A 20,910-nucleotide genomic window follows, 5' to 3' on the forward strand; every position below is an offset into this window, starting at 1 on the left:
ACCAGTTCTGTGCAAGATTCTATTTAAAAACTAAAAAGAGGCTTACTGGTCACAAATCTTTGGAAAAAGTGGGTGAAGCGTAGTGATCTTCTAAGAATGAGAACAGATGATCTTGCAAATCTTTCTGATCTGAGCTGGCAGCCTCATACAAGTTGCATGATTTTTACGTAGCTTTAAATTACATTATAAACATCAAAACCAAGTCATGCTGACATGAAATCTAGCTCTACCCGGTTCTGAGGAACTTTTGTCTACAGCACAACTTATAAAAACTTTCTTCCTGTTTCATTGCTTTTATTGATAGACTGAACTTGTGTGTGTGTGTATATATAGAAACTAAATTGTAGGCATGTGAAATCTAGTTAGGTTTTAACATTGTTGAATGAGAATTGCATTCCTCTGTGTGTGTGATGTGGTTTTGCTCTTTGTGCAGTTCTTCACTGTCAAAGTGCAGCTGTCTCTGTGCAGTTGTCTGTCACAGAAAAAGATCTTGTTTCTTAACATTTATGCATTGATTTGAAATAATTAATAATTTTTGTGGTTCATACTTCAAGTGAATGAATGTGTGTCTATCAACAGATTTGTCATAAAAATTTTTACTTTATTTTTGCTATAAGGAAACTAGTACTGTTTTAAAGTTTGGAATACTTACTTGCAGAAATCTTCTACAGTTTTTCTGTCTAATAGGTGTTGGATCTTTAAACAGTGAAGTATGTCTTTAATTTTTGGCACTTCTGAGGACTTCCTCATGTAGTATGAAAGATTTCCTCCAATAGTGTCCTTTCTTCCTTTTGTGTTCAAAGGATTTTGTGTTCAATCTGATTTCCTTTCATTCAAGGATAGGTCTGCTTTTAAACTGCTGTGAGTAACACTGGCAGTAATGTATTTCCTTTAGCTAAGGAAAATTAAAATTTGAAATTAAGATAACTTGAAATTTCTGAAATTACTGAACACACCCTGGGAGAGAGAAAATACATATATGACACATGGCTGTTGACAATTTTTGTTTTTTTAAACAGGCAAGATTTTCAGAGTGAGTTAAGTCCAGTGTTACTGAGAAACAGGAATTACCAGTATGTCAGTAAGCTTTTAAAATTGCACTTTCCATTGCTCTCACATGTGGAAATTAATTGCATAAATAGTTTTATCATTTTAATAGTTTTTGTTATGCTGAGGGAGAAGGTACTGTAAATTTTACATACATTTTCTTGTCTCTCATACATACTTTTGACTGAACAATTAAAGGAGGTAAAAGAAATGGGAGGATGTTCTTCCTCATAAGTCAAATCCTGATGTTGCATGCGACAAAGCAGACAGAGTTACTGGAAGGTTTTAGATTTAAAGATTTTTCTGCCCCTGCCATTTATTGAACAGGGGATGAAACATAATTTGAATCACCTATGTTTTGAAAACAAGTATTTCTGTAAATACTTTTTTTCTTAATTCCAGTGTCCAGAAGGAATAAGCTGTCCTGCCCAATTTTGCCTAGTTTCAATTTCATATACCTTTTTTCTACAAGTATTTGTCACAGTAAAACCATTTATTTGGGGATTGAGTCTAAAATTTAGATATTGGGATGGTTATCCTACAATTTTTCATGCATCATCTTTTCAGTCCTAGTGATGTATAGCTGAATAGCATTTTCCAGGGAAGGACACTTGGTTGACTTTACTCTGGAAATGAGCAAGCTTGACAATCCTCCTTCATGCTGCAAGAACCAGACTAAAACATGTTACTACAAGGAAATTTTATCAAGTGGTTGTAGAGAGCAGGGAACATATTCACGGTAGTTTAGACACTCATGCTGGTTATTTTTTTTCCCCTTCATGTTTTTTTTTTTTGGCTCGTTTTGTGTTATGGAGATAGCAAATAAACAAAACCAGTTGTGATTTAAGGCTGGTGAGCATGTCAGCACCACATAGATCCTCTCTCCCTGGCCCCCAGTGAGCTGGGTAAGACAGTCGCAAGAAAATGAGAAAGCTCAATGGGTTGAGATGAAGGCAGGATGAAGACAGATGAAAACAGCAAAAGCTGCATGCACAAGCAAAGGAGAATAAGGAATTCATATCCTCCTTGCCATTAGCAGGTGTTCATCGCCTGCAAGAAGTAGGGCTCCTTCACCTGTAGTGGTTTCTTGGGAAGACAAATGCCATCACTCCAAATGTGCCTGCAGTCCTACTTTATGTGGTTTGGAATATCTCTTTGGCCAGTTAGGGTCAGCTGTCCTGACTCTGTCCCTTCCCAACCTTCTCACTGATACAGTGGTATTACAAGCAGGGAGGGCCTTGGCTCTGTGTAAGCACTGCTCAGCAACAAAACATCCATCTGTTTTCAGTGCTGATTTGCTTACAAATCCAAAGCATAAGTCCATCCATATAAGCTCCTTGAAAGAAAAAGTCCAGGACAAAATCAGTACAAATTATGCCCACAAACCCACACTCCATCCCCAATTCCATACTGTTCATATTGTGCTCAGGTCCCATGTTATCCAATACATCCTTATTATCCTCACCACCTACACACCACTTCCTGTCTTTTGATGTATGCACAGATCCTTCATGTATGGACCGCCCTTGTAAAATGCCCACAGATGTTCACTGAGTTCATTCAGTCCATGATTAGGAGCTTCATCTGTTCTGGTGATTGCTCAGGACAGAGAGGTGGTGTGTTGTGGGGAGTTACTGGGCAGAGAAGTCAGGTCAGGTCACAGCTGCGCTTCTGCTGCCTTGCGTGAGGCACGTCTGCTGCTCGTTGAGGTAGGTCCTTTTATAGGAATTCCTGTAACATAAAATGCAAATCATGGATTACAACAAATTAAAGGTCTTTCCATTAAGTCTCCAACCCTTGCCCCTTTGGAGCAGGCCATACGATCTAACATCCTCCCCTTACCCCTGCTCCCATGTGAGGTCCCTCCTGTAGGGTATGGGATATAATTCTTCAAGAATTGGTAAAATGTGAGTCCTCTCCTTAGCTACAGTCTTTCCAGATGAAACTTCTCTAGTGTGAGCTCCCTGCAGGGCCACTGCTCCTAATGGGTGTCATGAATTGGTGATTTAGATTGTTTAATGAACCACTGTCAAAGGGTTTTAGCAAAAGCGTTATTAATAAGATGTTGTAAAACTGTGAAGTACAGCTTGGTGCCAGAGTTCACTCTATTACTGTGTGGCCCAATCATTTGAACAATGATTCAAAATTACCAGGCACAAATCAAAGTTAGCCTTCTTCCAAGGCTATATGCAATATCAATCACTTAAAAAAGACCTATCTTTGGGAAAATGGCCTCTTTACTTCAAGGAGCAACCTTGAGAGGCCACCCAAGGGAGATCACTTCCAGGCTGCCTGGCAAGCAGAACTCAAAGAAGGCTCACTTAGGCTGTCATATTTATGGAATAATGTGGTTTTCTGATAGTCAAATCGTGTACACTGGGACAAGTATGCATGAGACTCCTTGTGCCCTTAACTTCCTTTGTTCTGTGACAAATGATCCTTGGAAAAGCCACTTGCTATTCATTTTTTAATCGCATGATCAGTGTTCCAAGCTCATGAGCATGGATGCTCACTGGGTCACTCTGCTCCTCTGTGGGTTTTCAGAGAACAGATAAGACTGGAGTTCTTGGCCCATTAATGGCTCAGATCTTTATCTTCCCTCGACCCTGTACTGTTTGGCTAAGGGGACACGTGCATCTGTCACAATGGGTCCCTGTCCACAGGCCACAGCACCTGCCAAGAGCTGGCTCTGGTATGGGGTTTCCATAGGCTGAAGCTTCCTTTAGAGCACATTCACTAGAGTGGAGTCCCTTTTCCTGACTTCTGCTACAGTGTTGGATGTTTTGTACATAGCAATGGAGCATGGTATGTTCTCAGCACTTGTTTCTTGCACTGATTTTCATTACTGGTTTTCTTTCCCTTACTCTTCCTTTCTGATGTGCTTAGTTTTTCTTCCAGTTTCTTGTGAACTCTTGTCTTCCCATGTGTAATGGTGCCTTCTAGCAAAGAAACTTGGGCTCCTTCTTGATTATCCATTTATGTCCTAGTATATACTATTACTGTACCTATATTTAGGCACTGCATAGAAAACCTAGTGCTAGTATAATCACAGGCAATTGTGTTGTACTTACCCTTACACTTTTAAAAAATTCCACATAATGTTAATGAAATACTGTTCTGTTTCATTGTGTTCAGTTACCTTAGTATTAGCATTTTTATATTTTGTGATACTAAAAATCTGTATCTCTAAAGGTGCTAGATTTCTAGCATTTTTTTGATGTTTACAGAATTCTTTCTCTTACTCTTATGGATACTAGTTTTGAAAACAATGCATTTAACTAGTAAAAACTGTGTCATAAAAAGGCCTATAATAGTTGAGGATTCATTTATCTGCTCTTAGTGTGGATCTTATGTTGCTCAATGTTAGCGAATATTAAATGGAATTGGATTCATTGACTTGATTTTCATCTTCCACTCTCCTCATTATCTTTTTCGTTAATTGAGAGGTGTTGTTATCTGTGCCATGTGAAGCAAGGAAAGACTACAACATTACTTTTGTAATGAACTCTAAGAAATTTCTGTTGATTTATTTTCATTAAATGAAATTGCTCATAACTTCTATGAAACTACAATGTTTCAGTTTAACTACATGACCTAGACTGGATATATAGGAATATGTTCCATATTTTTATCTGGAATTACTTAAAAGAGGCATATAATTTAAGGGGTCAGGAAAAAGTTGGGGGGTGTTGTCATGAATAGTATTTGGATCAACAGGTCATTCTAGCATCCTTCTGAGCAAATAGAATCTGTGGAAGTAAGAAGTAATCACTCCAGCATTCTTCTAAGAATGTTGTACTGAACTAGGAATCACCATTTGCCGAACAAGAGGCATAAAGGTGCATTACAATGGCATGTCCAAGGAGAGCAAGAAGCTTGCTAGCATTAGCAGTATTCCTGTCCCTGCTGCTGTCCTGACTCCTAGCTACATGCTGCTGTTTCTTTTTTTTTTTTTTTCCAGTGCTTAGTTTCATCTAGTACCTTTGACAACTGCTCCAACTCAGTAATCTGACAAAAAACTGTCCCTGCAGTGGGAAGTTCAAGAAACCTTTGGACAATGCTCTCAGGCCCATGGTGTGACTCTTGGCTCTTGTACTGTGCAGGGCTAGGAATTGGACTAGGTGATCCTTGTGGGCCCCTTTCCAGCTCAGGATATTCTATTTTTTTTATTTATTACCAATTACACAGAGTGGGATACTGAGAAATAAGAACACATTTATAACCAGCTTCCCTCAGCCTCAACTTCACTCTCTATTCCTCTCATTTCCTGAGCTGTGCAGGGGAATAGGAAATGGGAGTTGCAGTTAGTTTATAATGCTTTCTTCCTGCTCCAGAATGGGATCTCTCCTGTGCGAGACAATCCTCCTTGAACTTTTCCAGCATGGTTTGTCTTCATAGGTTCAGTTGTCGAGAACAGACTGCTCTAGTGTAGATCCCCCATGGCCTGCAGCTCCTGCCAGGAGCCTTCTCCAGTATGGGCTTTTCAGCAACTTCAGCTTCCTTCAGGGTATATCCATCTTCTCTGGCGTGGGCTCTGTGGGCTGCAGGTGGATCTCTAGTGCCTGGCATCTCCTTCTCCTCCTTCTTCAATGACTTTGGGGGCTGCAGAGTTGTTTCTCTCAGTTACTGTCACCCCTCTCAGCTGTTGTGCAGTGTTCTTTACCCTTTCCTAACTACCTTATAGCAGAGGCATCACCAAGCATGGCCAAGGGGCTCAGCTTTGGGCAGCAGCAGGTCCATCTTGGAGCTGACTGGAACTGGCTCTGTCTGTCATGGGGGCAAGCTTCTGTTGTCTCTCAAAGATCCCTGCAGGTGAGCCCAACCTAATTCAATGTCCTTCTTAGCGAGGAACGTGCAGTGAATTGAATTCATACTTCATATGTAATGCATAATTGAACTTAAGCACTTGAAATGATCTCTCATCTGCTTTATTCTTGGAGGCTAATCCTAACTCTATAAAACGTTCTCCCTTTAATATTTTCTATTTTTGTGTAACAAAGGGAAAACAAAGGGCATTTCAGTAAACTTTTAATCTTACATTGTGCTACTGATAGTGATCTGGATATTAAATGAAAGCAGAGGCATCTTACGTGTTTTCCCTTTTAAGCAAGCACTTAGTATCATCCAGCTTGTTCACTTTTTAATTATATGAAATTAGCAGTTTGCTATGTTGTCTTTCTATAAAAATTGTTGATCTTTCTTGACAAGAGAATTTTGATACCTGGTCAAAGCAGAAGCATTAGAAGGTGATTTATTGGGAATAAAATGCTTTTCAAATGCTATTAAAATGCAGAGTAGGAGAACCAACACATGCTGTCTTGTCTTCAGACTTCTGAAACATATCTGTGATTCCCAAGAGAAGACCAGGAGTGTTTAAAGCATTTTGAGGCTGTAAAAGTGAATTTCTGCTTGAAGTCTCCTGTTTTACTAATGCAGGCACAACTGTATTATATAAAGAGGAAGAATTTTTTTTTTGCTGGTTTGCTTATATATTTCTGTTCTGTCAACCAAAGTACAATTCCTTGTTCTTAAACAAGTTTATGCCAAATAGTTTACAGTATGGTGATGGAGAGAATGAGTAAAAAATCTTACCTTGAACTCTCTATCATATTTTGAAAAATCTTAGCTTAGGATTCAGAAATTGATGTAAGTTTCCATAATTTCCAAGAACAATAATTTTATTTTTATTTGAAACACACTGGCAAGTGTCTCTAGATTGTACAATATTAAAATTATTTTTCAGGTATTTGTTTGTCTCGCACCTGAATGTGCATTGTGTTGAGGAGAGGCATTTGTTGTATTTACTTTAGGAATGGGAGGAAAATGTGACTGGGAAGGTAGTCCTAGGACAGCTTTACTTGTTGGCAAATAACCAAGTCCTAAGAAGACGCTGTTCAATAAAATCACATTATAAAGTAGTAGTTAAATCTTTTCTGCATCTTTTTTTTCTTACACATTTTCTTCTGTTTCCACAGAGTCATCACACAGTATTAAAAAATTAACAATTCTAGACTAGATTCTTAATCTTTTAAGTTTGTCCCTTCTGTCCCAAATCTGGGAGATGCTGAGAATGACAGCTGGGTGCAGAGGTTGGTGACAGCAATTCTGACACCTTGAGTTGTGGTTTGTTTGCTTCCCTTGGTTTTTCTGTGTTTTCTCATGTATATCCCAATGCTCACCAAAAAAAATCTGAGGCTCATTTTAGTTTCTATATATTCTATAAATTTTTGCCCAGTCACCCATGGAATAATATCCTTGCTTTTTCTTGGAATAAACATATATATATAAAATAATCTGTTTCTTTGCATCCTTCTGTTTGTGATTTCCATAACTACTATTGCTGTATGACTTGCTTACTAAATACAACTGAATGATTTCTTTATTAATAGGGTTTGCTTAGGGTTTGGAGCCATAGGGTTTATGATTTTCTCTTGTTACAGCAGTTAGGAAACTGCAAGTTGTGTTGTGAACATGTTGGTCTCCAAAATGGAAGAGTATTTAGACTTCTTCATCCTCCATTTCTTTGATGTATAAAACTTCAGTTGATTTTAAAAACAACAAAAAAATCTGTCTAGTGGGTAAAACTTACCATACTTACTGAATTGACAGAGTATTTACAGGATTTTACTCAATTATTTTTCTTGGTACACATAGTCTATCTTAAGATAGTAAGTAGAACTTACTTTCCCAGTAGGAAACCCATAAAAATGCTTTATGTATCATCAGAATATCTCAAAATAAGCTTAGATTCAGATACTGAATTGAACTTGTTTCATATGTTGTGTTGCCCTTATAAACAATCCTTTTAAGGAGAGCTTAATATTAATTACCATTTTATTCTTCTAGTTAAACAGGAAAGAAATGCATATTTTCTAATTTCAACGTATTTGGAAATCATTCAAAGAATAAATCCTGTTAGAATGAATCCAGTTTCACTGCTGTAATGCATAAAAGAAAATTCAAATCACAGTCCTTTATTTAATATATTAATATTGTTCTTCCTGTGATGGACTAGGCAATATGTTTCTGTATAATATTTCTTTTAAAAAGAGGCATCATACTTATTCTCAGCAGAACAGATTTTGGAGAAGGTTAATTTAAACATTAGAAGCAATCATGTTTCTCTTTTTTTATTATCCCTTTGGTATTCATATCTGAAGGTACCAGAAGATAGGAATTTGCACAATATAAATTAAAGCAAAAGGCAAGCTGTATTTGAAAAGTTACCATTTTCAATTTTTAAAAATATGTTTAATACTACACCAAATCCAATCCAGTATAAGTTGCTTCCCAAGCAGGGGGCAGTCCCAGCTGTATGCTCACAGTTTTTTTGTTGTGATTTAAGGCCAGCAGTTGCCTGCTGGCACACTGACCAATTGATCTGATAGAAAATTAATATACTGCTGGGGTGGGCAGGGGGGGAGGGCATCGTCTTCCTGAATAAACACAGAGCAAGAAGAGAAAAATACAAGGCAGCCAGCAATTAAAATGGGTGATTGGAGGTGCTTTTCCATGGGGCAATCTTGTACTACAGAGGGTTGTTGTGACCCAAGGGCAGGACCCAGCACTTGGCCTAGTTGAACCTCATCCACCTGGCTTCACCCCATTGATTAAGCCTGTCCAGAATCTTCCTGCTCTCCAGATCAACACTCCCACCCAGCTTAGTGTCATGTATGAACTGTCTTAGTGGCACTTGATCCCGTGGCCCAGATCACTGATAAAGATGTTGAATAAGTTTGCACATGGCTTCATCCTCTTTGTACCCTTCCTATATACATTTCTATACGTTGATGAGATCTCCTTGAGCCTTCTCTCTTGGGGTTGAACAGTCCCCGCTCTCTCAGCCATGGCAGGAAAGATACTCCAGTGTCTTCAGCATCTTCATGGTACTTGCTTGGACTCTCTCCAGTATGTCCATGTCTTTCTCACACGAGGGAGCCCAGCACAGGACACAGTGGTGGGTTAGCCTTGGCTAAGCACCAGGTGCCCATCCCAAACTGCTCAGTCACTCCCTTGCTGAGTGGGCAAGGGAGAGAAAATAAAATGAGAGGCTCATGGGTCAAGATAAGGATATTTCCCCTGCCTGTCAAGATCCTTCTGCATAGCAGCACAAAGCTCTGATGTACCAAGCTCTGATGTCATTTGTCCCAGTCCAGTGTTATCTGCATTATACATCTCCTAACCCCTAGATATGTTTTGTGAGATATTTTTTATTGATGTTGAGTATCAAAAGGTTGTATGATTTGATAGCTTCTTGTGAAATGCCTTTTCCTATGAATCTGTGTCCCAGGTGGCTGCATTTAGTACATTACTTAATCCCTAAGCAGATTCCACAACATATTATCCAGTGTAATTAGAAGCAAAGTGTTCTAACCTAGAGGCCTAGCTGCAGTTCATTTGTTGAACTGGCTATTTTTGTATATCCAGTTATTGTCTAAGCTTAAAATTTTGCCTAAGACAAAGTGTGAACTTGGCTCTAGCTGAAGACAGAATACAAGGAATCCTTACTCATTTCCATTACTTCATTGCGTAAGAAACAAAACCAGAGACTCACTTATGAGAAATTGCCATCTGTGATAGACTTAGATATTAATCCCCATGAATTACGATAATCTTCTAATTTCTCTTTTTTGCGGAGGTAGTGGTGGTGGAGGGTGTGGTTTCTGCTTCTAGCTTGTTCTATTGCTACTGTATATAAAATGTTCCAGTGACTAAACAGAAAATAAGGAAATACTATAATATGCTTTATAAACTTGTGGTTAATACAGAACTTCTTTATGTAGCTGATTTTTGGAAATGAATTGCTATTCTTTTAAAAGGAATTTGTATAATGTCACATTGATATATTGTTACTCTGCTTTGCATTCTGTTTTGAATTCCAGCTTCTTGCCTGCCTCTCCTCTCCCCGCCCCCATTCAGTTTTTGTGCTAGTTGCTTTAGACTGTTTTCTTCTTCTTTACTCCCTTGTTTTTTTCTTTGTTTGGGTGGAGCATGTTGGATAAAATAGCATGTTTACATTGCCCAATCTAATTTTCATCTCCCTTTTTCTGCTTTCACTGTACTCTTTGTCATTAATTATGCCTTTTACTTTATTACTTCTGTTCCCTTGGGATCTCTTACCCCAAATTGAAAGCATAACAGTGGTATCTAGATGTCCACATAATGAACCTTAATTTTTTAATCTTATTACTGAATCTCTCATCCTTGCTTTTTTCCCTCATCTAATGTTTTTCTATATTGCATCATACCTAAAATTACATTGGAATAACTTCAGGATAGTGCTGCCTTCTTAAATTTTCCCCTCTTATTTCCTTCCAAATGTAAAATTTCATTGGGCAGGGATATAATATGAATTATTAGGCACATTAAACCTCATATTTCATATGCATACATTAAACCTCATATTTCATATTCATCCAGCTGATAAACCTAAAAAAAGCACTTGGAGATGAAATTGGACCATTTTTAAGGAGAATATACAGATGTGTACTTATCTTACTACAGCTTAATTTTTTGGTTTTTTTTAGACTATTCCAAATCATTGGTTTATGCCCACCTCCTGTGGTCAGCCACAAATTGTTGCATATTCTGTTAACATTAACATGTGTTCTGGTGATTTTTGCTATTACCATAGTTAACTTCTAGTGAGAATTGAAAACTGCTATAAAGAAGCTCTTGTATTTCACATGGGGAGGGTATATTAGTCTGGTTTCTTTGTTCCTTTCTTTTATTTCTTTTAAATTAAATAAATCTCCTTTATTAAATTCTATACCATGTAGATGTTTGTAACAGATTTGATTTAATAGATCTCAGACTTAGTGAAGCCGACATAAGCTAAGCATTTGTTCTTAATTCTAGTTATTGGAAAATATATTTTCATATATTAAAAAAAAATAGAATATTGTAATTCTTTGTATGTTACAACTCATTGTATGCTTCCTGTCCCTGTTCTTCAGACTTCATGCTTGTCAGGTGCATTTCCATAATGGTATGGGGAAAAAAAAGACAGAATTTCTTGGGTAATAGAACTAAAGAAAGGTAGTAGACCTTCTGGTCAGGTAGTTTACAAAGATACTGAACAGTTACTGTTGTGTAGTTATTCCTTTAAGAGTGAATGTAGTGAAGCCTTATATTATTGAGTTAACTTATGTGAAGCATATCAGCATGTCACACTTGTCTTTTTTGTTTGTTTTTAAATGATTTTTGGTCTACATCACAGCACAGTCCTTTATATGTGTTGCAGATTTGTATAGTTCACCAATGAAAACAATTAAGATCACTTCTTCAAATAAAGAAGTGGGACATGAAAATTTACATTAAAAAAGGAATCAAGATTGTATCATTACTTGCATGAATGGTTTTGGACAGTCTTGGCATATTTTCAGCAAGCTGAAAACTAATATGTGTTTATTTTCAGTTGTTTGTGACTAAATCTTTTTTGCCATCCATCAGTGAATAAAATTAGCAAGTTTAATGTTGATTACCATAATCAGATTTTTAAATTTTGCTAATAGTCCAATGCAAATCTAGTGTAGCTGTCTACCAACAGGCATTAACTGTTTAGCCAGTATGGCTTCTTAATTTATGCTTAAGCACTTTTGATGTGTAAGAAGCCTTTTTGGTACATATGCCCTGAAATGGGAGTGTTTGGGGTTTTTTTTAATACATGGATTTTCATTGGTTTCATGTCAGAATCCTTATTTTCTATTTCATCCTTATGAAAGTATTTTGACTGTCTTCCAGGGGCTGGAAGGTATTTTAATTTGGGTGGTTTTTTTCTTATTAGTATTTATACTAATCTAGAATACACTATTTAGTATAGTCTATTTATACTAATTTAGAAGAATTAGTACATAGTTGTGTATGATTATGACTGGAAACTTTCCTTCTACCAAAACTTGAATTCTCGAAAAATAAAAGAATGCTAATATATATGGCTTCAGTAAAACATGGTGTAATTTTTTAGCATAATTATTAAAGAGTACTAAAATTTTGAAATTAAATACCATGTATATTAAAATGGGGAAGTAAGAACAGTTGAAATTAAACGGGGGGAGACTAATGGTTTATGCTGACATACCCTCAGTGTATGAAAGGATAGAAAACTACTCAACTAATATAAAGTAGTCTGATGTCAACAGTTCTGGTTACTGTATTTCCAAAAATAATTTTTAAGTATCTTTTTCCTGAAGTGGGTATAAAAGCAGCTGAAGTACACAAGAAACAGTTACTTATTAATGACATAATATTTCTTACAGGTTGAATTAAAAGTAAAATATTCTCCCAGTGTGCAATATGTTTAGAAACATTTGGTGATAGTTAATAAAATTTACTGGCATGGATTCTTGCTATGTCAAGTTGATGCTTTTTTTCCCCTGCTTTTAGAACACATTATACTAGTGTTTGCATATGTAAAATACTCCACAGTTTGCATTTTATATATTGAGGAGGTTTTTATATTTCTTCCCATCATGTAAAATATGTTTGAGATACATTTTATATATCAAAATGAAATGTGTCTTTTTCTGATCCTTTATGCAGGGAAGGGTAGGAAAAGAAGGACTGAACAGAACCAATGCAATCTTTACTGGGTTGGGCTAAAGCTCATGAAAAAACCTATTAATGTATTAAAATGCCTCAACAGTGATTTGCTGAGAACTAATGCTCTAATGTGTTAGTCATGCTTAAGCTCCTTCTATTTTTACAGGTTCTGAAGGATGACTAATGCTGGTTTCTGTGATGCCACTTGAAGTCTCCAGTGCTGTGGATTGATAAGTAACATGCAGATTTAACTGCACAACCTGAGCAGAAAGCAACAGGAGTGCTAGTCCTTTTCAGCTCCTTAAGTGGACAGAAGTTCAGTGTCATCTATCTGCAAGGGAAGATTCTGCAACAACATTTTATAGCTAATAAAACAGACAACATAGTAGCATCCACCTTCCTGATTTAGAGTGCATCGCCTTCCAAGACAGATGGTCTATCAGAAGCTGGAGGATGCCTGCAGAGAACATAATAATGAAGTAGTGAAATGATACTTCTGCTGTTGCTACCTGATTGTAGAGATCACAGCTGATAAAACTGCACTGCCCTTTTTCTGCTTACCTAATCAAGCCAGAAATAGGCTAGACATGGCTGGCTTTGTTAGCAACCTGCTAATACTGCTTCTTCTGTTTCAAAACATCTGTTTGGGTTTCAGAAGCCCACTTTCAGTCTTCAAGAGGTGGGTTATGCAAGAAAATACTATGTGTTAAATGCATGCAGTCAAAATACTACAGAAATGTGAAAAAGCATGTCTTAGTTAAAAATGTGTTATGGTATTTGTTCAGTGTTGATCATTGCACAGAATTTTCTTTCTGCAATTTGAAATGGCACTGTTGTCATACTGAAAACAGGATTCATGTTTTGTCTATAGGGTTACTCATTAGATAGAAGGATAAAATGGCAATTAATACAACTTTTTTAGTTAACTCTACAGCTATATTTGAGGTTACACAGAGAATAAATGTATTTCAGATGCTGGATTAGCTTGCAGGATAAGACCATGTTTTAACAAGAAAACATCAAATAAGTTGAACAGTCCTGAGAAATTTAGGGGTGGTTTGAATTCAAAATTGCATAGGTAAACTTTAATGTAGTGTGGACAAAATAAGTAGCCTCTTAGCTACTGAAAAAAATTTTACTGTTATTGAGGTTGGGTACCATGTCACTGTATAGATGTATATACTTAGCCAAAACTTGTGCCAGTGTTGCATCAATGTTTCTCTTGAACCATTCAGTTCTTTATAGTGATCTACATTTTTTTTACAATTAATTTATACGTTGCATTCAGTACAGAATTTGATATTTGCTTGATTGTTGCCAAGTTTTCTGTTTTGCTTTGCTACTTGTAGTAGCACAGAAATTGCTATTAATGCCATAGTGTTTGAATTAAAAGTTGCCCCTTTGCATGTAATTTAAGTTTAATCTGTATAGAATTATAAATCATAGTCTCAAAAATCACCCCCCAAAACTGTTGTGAATTATGAATAGTACTCAACATAATGTAGTGAACTAATTCTCTGCACATCCATGTGCCTCTGACAATTTTAGGATGAGATAATAGGTTACGTTTTCAGCTAACATTTTCCAAACTAATTATCTTATTACTCAGATCAGTAACTACTTCAGTAAGTACTGCATAACTAAGATGTTTTCCTCAGTCTGTGATGGAGCGAAATTTTCAGATCACTCCTGGAACTACTCAGCATTGTCTAACTTCTTTACTAGTTCTGTAAAGACCCTTCTTTTAAGAAAGACATAACAGAAATCAGTACTTGAAAAAAAAAATCCTTCTTCCTTCTTTTTCAGATACAAAGATATTAGCACATCTCTTCCCAATGAATGCCTTGGAAGTGACCAGCCAGTGATTTCCTTTGGTCTGTCAGATTATGCACTGGACATTCGCATGCCTGCAGTGACACCTAAGCAGGTGAGAGAATTGCAGGTTTTGCCTCTTTCTCTTCTTTCAATAAGCTAGGACAATAAAGCCTTCCCCACAATATCACTCAGTAAAATGAACAAAAAAATCAGGGTAGCTTTTATAAATACGTTTCCATATGTGCTTCTCAGAGAAAAGTAGGCAACAAACAAGTAGCTTCAAATGAGAGAAAAATCTCTTCATTGAATTAATTTTAATTGTAAAATGTTGGTTTCATAAACTGAATTGTTGAAGTTTTATAATGTGAAATATTTCTAGCTGTGCTAGTAAGATATGCAGTTGCAGTTTACACCAAATCTCAGATGATGCATTAGTGAATCTAATTACATTAAACTGTATGTTGCTGCAGTTTAGCAAGCTGAGAGAAAACAACCAAAAAGCATTTTAAAAGTGGTAATACTTCTGACCCAGTATTTTTAACTCTCAAAATAGTGCATGAAAGCTATTACAAAAAAGTTACAATTTTATGCTCTTTAAGGTATGAAGTATATTATATTCTGCTGAACCAAGTGAGTAAAAGTGAAGACAGTTAAGATTTTTAAACTTAACATTAAGATACACATAAAATATTGAGATTCCACTGTCATGTTCACATCTAATTTCATTAAGCAAGAATCATTAAAGAATGATTTTTTTTTTCTTTTTGCAGTAAGCCATTGCAGATGATTATATATATAGATATATTTATCATTAGGGGGTCTACATCTCTTTTAAAGGGCTGCAGATGCTTGAAAAGAGCAGTATGTTGCGGTGCAGTAGTTGATGACTCATTGTTGCAGATAGCGGTTTTTAAAGGAGTGAAGAGAAAATGAGGTTTTCAAGTTATTGGGGAAAACCCCTCTGGAACATGTAATTTAAAGCAAGAAGTGTTATTTCTGCTGTGCAAAACAAAAACATGGTTTCTATTGGATCTTCTTTGCAGTAAAATATTCTGTATTATTGCAGTAAAGTAAACTTCTCCATCAAAAAGAGTGAAAAGTACTCTTAGTTCATCCAGGTGCACATTTAAAATTATGAGTTATTGATTTTACCTAAGGAGCCATCAGTTGAACAGCAGTGAGTTCAGATTCCTATTAAAAAAAACTTCTCTTTGTGTGTTGTAATGTCAAGTCTAGGGGAAAGGTTGCCAAAAACTCTGCATTTTTTGAAATGAGTTACTAGGCATGTTGAAGGGGTGGGAGGGCCAGGATTTGTCTTACAGTTCATAACTGCAGTTGTTCTATGGGTGCATGAATGTCAACCAAGCCCTTATATGACTTAGGAGTGTTCTGTGTATACCATATGAGTTGTGCATTTTTTTGGCGTGGGTACTGCACATGAACATTAATTGAAAACTGCTTAATTTCTACTGCACTGTGAAGCATTGCTGCTGTTGGCTTTCAAAGTTTGAATATAAGGTCCTAAATTAGGTTGTGGTTTTTTTTAAAGAAAAATCTTACTAGCCCAAGTTAAATAAAAAACACAGAATATTTCCTTGTCTATTTCTAGAAGGCTTTAGTATTTCAACAGTGTAAATGCATGTAATCATGGTACACAAAGGCATTCATATCAATCGTATCAGTTAACCTCTGCTAATCCTTCCCATTTTCTAGCAAAAACACCAAAAATGGTTTCTTATCTATGCAAATCACTGCTCTGTGTAATCACATACTGTTATCACCATTTTACCTTCCTTCTCAGTTGCATTTAATTGTTTACACCTGTCCACACAGTCTTCTTTTAAATTAAGTTTGAAGTTATTCATAGCAGGAATTTTATCTTTATCTGTTTAGATGTCCTTATGAAAGTGAAGGCCTGTCAGATTTTGAATTCATGAGTGTAGTGAAATTCCAGTAAATGATACATTGCCTTTCCTAAACAGCCTTAGAAGTTGGAAAAAAAATTTAGAAAAAAGAGGTTTAAAATAGCTAATAGTGTATCTACCAACGTAATAGCCGCTTTGATAAGCTTATAGACTGATATTTGTTACATGTAAATAAATTGTGGCAATGAATTTATTTCTTACAATAGTAAACCAGATAACATACATTGTATTTGCCCAAGTATCTCAGTAAAGTACGTGATATTTTTTCTAGATGGTCCTATTATATATATTCATTTGTTCAGTATTCCCACATTCATTTTCAGAAAGTGGAGGGAATTTTAATGCTTTGTTTCTATTCTTTAAATTCTAAATTTTCCCAATTTAAAGGTAATTTCTGTTCTCTTTTCTTTTAACAGTCTGATACCTACCTCTGCATGTCAGTACCCCTGCCAGTGGATGATGAAGCCTATGTAGGTGAGTATTGGTTGACTGAAAGAACTTAAGCAAGCCATTTTGAAGAACCTCAACATTTCCTTTTTTTCTTTGACTCATATTAACTTAATCTTTGGATGTCAGAGTTTCCAAAATGCATTTGTCATTTTTAATGCAGAAACAAACTAGAGGGAGTTACTTAGAGTCAAGATAAAACTGTACCTGAGGAGATTCAGGAGTAATAGCAGTTAAGGAGCTGCATGTGGATGCCTCTGGCAGTCAGGACCAAACAGTCCATCTGCAAAGTATTGGCTTTATGTCTCTGTCTGGACACTTGATTCTGCACTGCTGAGCAGACAGTTTGTTTACCTCCTTTAGGTTGTAAATCCTATGTACTTAGAGTCAGTGTTAGCTGTGGAAAGATTTTACTTGGAGGAGAAAGTAAAATCTCTCCCTCTTTTTTTTTTTTTTTTTTTTAATGGCATGGCATGAATAAGATGGCTGACAAGTAGAAGGAAATACTGTAATGTGTTACAAATGCTGTCATCATATAAATCAGCAGAAGAACACCATCTGTTCATCTGTTCAGAAAATCTTTGCGGTAGTTAAAATTTTATGGTGCTTTGCCATGAACACACAGTTGTTCAGATAGAGAGAAGGCTTATTGGTTTGGCTGAAGATAGTTGTGCTTTCAGAACATGCTATAAACTATTGAAAAGGAAACAACGTTTGTCTTTCTTTACACTTCTGTGCAGCAGTGCGATTGAAAGTGAGACGTCCAGCTAGCCGACCAGCACCGCTAGCAGCACAGGGGGCACTTGTCCCAATAGCAGGCTTCAGGACAGCGCCTAAGGCCAACGCCCAGCTTGCGTTTGTAAGCGTTGCCTTGTGCAGGACGAGATCAGATAGAAGCTGCAGCCAGCGGAATGAGAGGGCACACTCCAACTGCGGTTTTATCCAGGGTTTAATGACTCCAGGGGAATCAGAAGGAGAAGACGGGGAGGAGGGGATTACATCGGTTTTTAAAGGGTGGAGAATGTAAGGGAGGTGCCAGACCTAGGACCAATAGGAACAGAGTAGGGAGTGGGATCCGAAGGACTGACACAGGGAGAAAGCCAATGGGGACAATACGGAGGAGGGGCCCCCGGTCCCTGGACCAATCATCCAACCCTCCAGCTAGAAACTTCTAGCAATAAAGGTGGGGATGGAGAGTGACTGGCAGGGCACAGGGGAGGGGTTGAGAAAGGGATACATTACTAACTGGGGTGGAGTCAGGGTGACAGACATTACAGAAATGGGAGGGAGAACTGGGGCAGAACCATTGTCGAACAAAGGGGGAACAGAACAATCCAACTTTAACCGAACACAATGCAACACTTCTGTTGCATTTTAGGATACCTGTGCTTAATAAAAGCATGGTGGGAATCCCATGTAGTTTTTGATGTACAATATTATGAGATTATTGTTCCATGTGGATTTTCTTGTGGAAATGCCTCAGAAGATAGAATACTATGTTTTGATTTTCATGTTGTATTACAGTAACTAAGAAAAATGATTAATATTTTTTCAGTGCTTTCTTTATATATCTGTTTTTTAAAGAGGTAGGAATCTGACTTCACATTTTTGTGGTGAGTATGACCCCAGAAGGAGAAATGAGCAAAGAAGGAAGGGAGTGAGTGTTCACTCTCAAATTATGCTTGCTGTGCTGTGGGCAATAGACTCTTCTGCTTTTGTTGATCCATAGAAAGGCAATACTACTAACTTCCTCCTTAAGCAGCTTTTATTTAGTGTGTTACTGAGTTGAAAAATTCCATAGTTTAATTCATTGTTAGGTTGCGGCACATCTAGTTCTCTTGCTTGTGTTAAAGGTACATAAACTTCTTTTGATGCTTAAAAGGACCTACTGAAAGGATTTGCTTAAAAGTTATGCAAAGTCTCAGTGCAATCATGCAATGCAACCCAATTTATTTTTTTCTGCAGACCTAAAATTTTATATATTCTTCATCTGATTTTTACAGGATTTGGTCACCTTTCCAGTGATCACTGTTCCTGAGTACCCTTCATTACAAAGTAGAATAAGGTCTCTGGACAGAGAAACCAATCTGGTTGTCTTGTAGAGCTTTGAAGAGCAGGAGGAACTTGATGAGCAATCTATAAAAAAAAGTTTGTGTGAATTTAAAGTATTCCCATGATAGCATTCCTTACAAACAAACAATTATATATATACATGTAGGTATGTGTATATATATATATATATGATTGATTTTTGTATGCTTTAAAATTAGAAGAAAATTTTTCGTTTTTCTCACTTTTGTCACTTCCACATGTGGTAGAAATGAATAGACATATGGTCAGTCTGAAGTATGTGATCATTCCATTTTGCTTTACTGGAAGGTGTTCCTCATGGAGAAGGCTCAGATTGGTGTCTTCATAATCCATGGAAGTTACATGATCATTAGAAAGAGTAGACTCAATCATATCAAGCTGTAGAGAGTAGAAAGAATGTAGAATGACCTACCTTATATTTACGTAGAAAACTGTTAACTTGCATACATGTATTTTGTGTTGCTTAAATAAGCACAGAAGATTGACACACAGACAATGTTTAATCTTTTTTAAAGGACAGAATCTATATTTTTATGGTTTAAGTTGGATCTGCCTTCATTGCATTGCCAATAAATGGTGTAATTAACTTTCCTTAAAGCATACAAAAACAATGGAAAACTAGCATATGAGCTGTAACTGCGTTGCTGTTTAGTGATGTTGAGAAGATTGTGTTCTATAGAGCTTCAACATGAGGATGTGTGAATACGCATAACTGAAACAATAAACTGGATTCCTAAGACAATTTGATGGCAAAGCTATATATTCTGCCTTCAATTAAATTTATTTGCTGAGTAAATGCCTTGTGCTTTGTTTCATTTTATGGTTTAAGGAGACATTTTTAAGACCAATTGTCTTTACAGTTTCATCAAGACTTGCTAATTCATTTCTTTTTTTACCTTTGCCTTCCTATTTTTACTCTTGTTTCTTCCTTCCTCCAAGACATTTTGGAAGAGAAGGTTCTGTAATGGAATCTGTGGCAAGATATTTTTGTTGCATATTGGTGAAATATAAGACCCTTGGCATAGAGAACCTCTTTTTTACTGTTTTTACTGTTCATTTCTGTTGTATGTGGGCAGTACTAATTTTGTTATTAAGTTGAAAAATTTTTTGTAACATGTTTTTTCAGTATTTTTATTAAATTTGTATATAAGGACTTTGAATTCGGACTTCAACTTTGCTATTTCCCTAAAGGAAACCAGTAAACATTCATGCTTGCACAGGGACAGTGGGTATAATTTTGTACTTCAAAACTGGAGGGATGCTGTACCAGAATTAAGAAACTTGTTCAGAGTCAGTTCTCAGACATTATCAGAGGAAGAAATTGATCGCACTTACTTAATGAAATGTTACCAGCTGGAAGGAGAATTAGAGCATGTTTTGCCCTATGGATCTTTTTCAGGCATGCATCTGTACAATTTTGCTGATGCTGTTTTCTGTATTAGGTTCTTTAGTGAAGGATCGGACTGTCAAGGCTGAAATTTCTGTTTGAACCAGTTGTTTCTCTGTCCCAAATGGCCATAAATACTGACAAATTTGATTAAGTAGAATATTTTTTTGTGAGGTGGGTTGGTGTACATTTAGGTTTATGTTAGGAACATGCTCTTTGCTCCTGGGAAGTGAAATGGCTGTGAGATAAATATGTTGCTATTAGTGAGTGAGATTAATATGTGATTTTCCAAGATAGTATTACTCCAGTTTTATTTTTAAAACATATCATTGTTGTTTTCTTCTTCTGCATCCTGTTTGAATAATGTTTATTAATAAATAGCTAAACCAGAAACTCAGGTGAATCTTTATTGGTGTGGACATTGGTAAAAATCAGTTTTTCATAACTAAACTGTAGAGAGAGCTAAATGCTCTACAGATACTCACAAAAATATAGTCTGACCTCTCAACCAAAAAACTTGACTGTCCCCTTTGCCTGCTTATATTTATTTACATGAGTGACCAGTAAATAAATGTCTTTTTCTTACTGACTCATGATAGGTCCCTATCAAATTGGGCTGTAGAAATGAAATTGAGCCTTCTATATTCAGCAACACAC

At 36.5% G+C, this 20,910-nt stretch overlaps 1 protein-coding gene across 6 annotated transcripts in view; it reads left to right on the plus strand.

Annotated features, from left to right (window-relative positions):
- The window catches only part of PAM (peptidylglycine alpha-amidating monooxygenase), a 111,130-nt gene that overhangs the window by 37,121 nt on the left and 53,099 nt on the right, over positions 1 to 20,910 (plus strand). For all 6 annotated transcript variants that reach the window (XM_066569855.1, XM_066569857.1, XM_066569858.1 and 3 more), the window contains exons 2-4: positions 12,755 to 13,267; positions 14,395 to 14,515; positions 16,745 to 16,802. In XM_066569855.1, coding sequence (XP_066425952.1) covers positions 13,176 to 13,267; positions 14,395 to 14,515; positions 16,745 to 16,802 — 271 coding nt within the window. In that variant the 5' untranslated portion in view covers positions 12,755 to 13,175. The remainder of the gene's footprint in view (positions 1 to 12,754; positions 13,268 to 14,394; positions 14,516 to 16,744; positions 16,803 to 20,910) is intronic.

This window comes from Molothrus aeneus, chromosome Z, assembly GCF_037042795.1.
Source record: "Molothrus aeneus isolate 106 chromosome Z, BPBGC_Maene_1.0, whole genome shotgun sequence".
NCBI lineage: Eukaryota > Metazoa > Chordata > Aves > Passeriformes > Icteridae > Molothrus > Molothrus aeneus.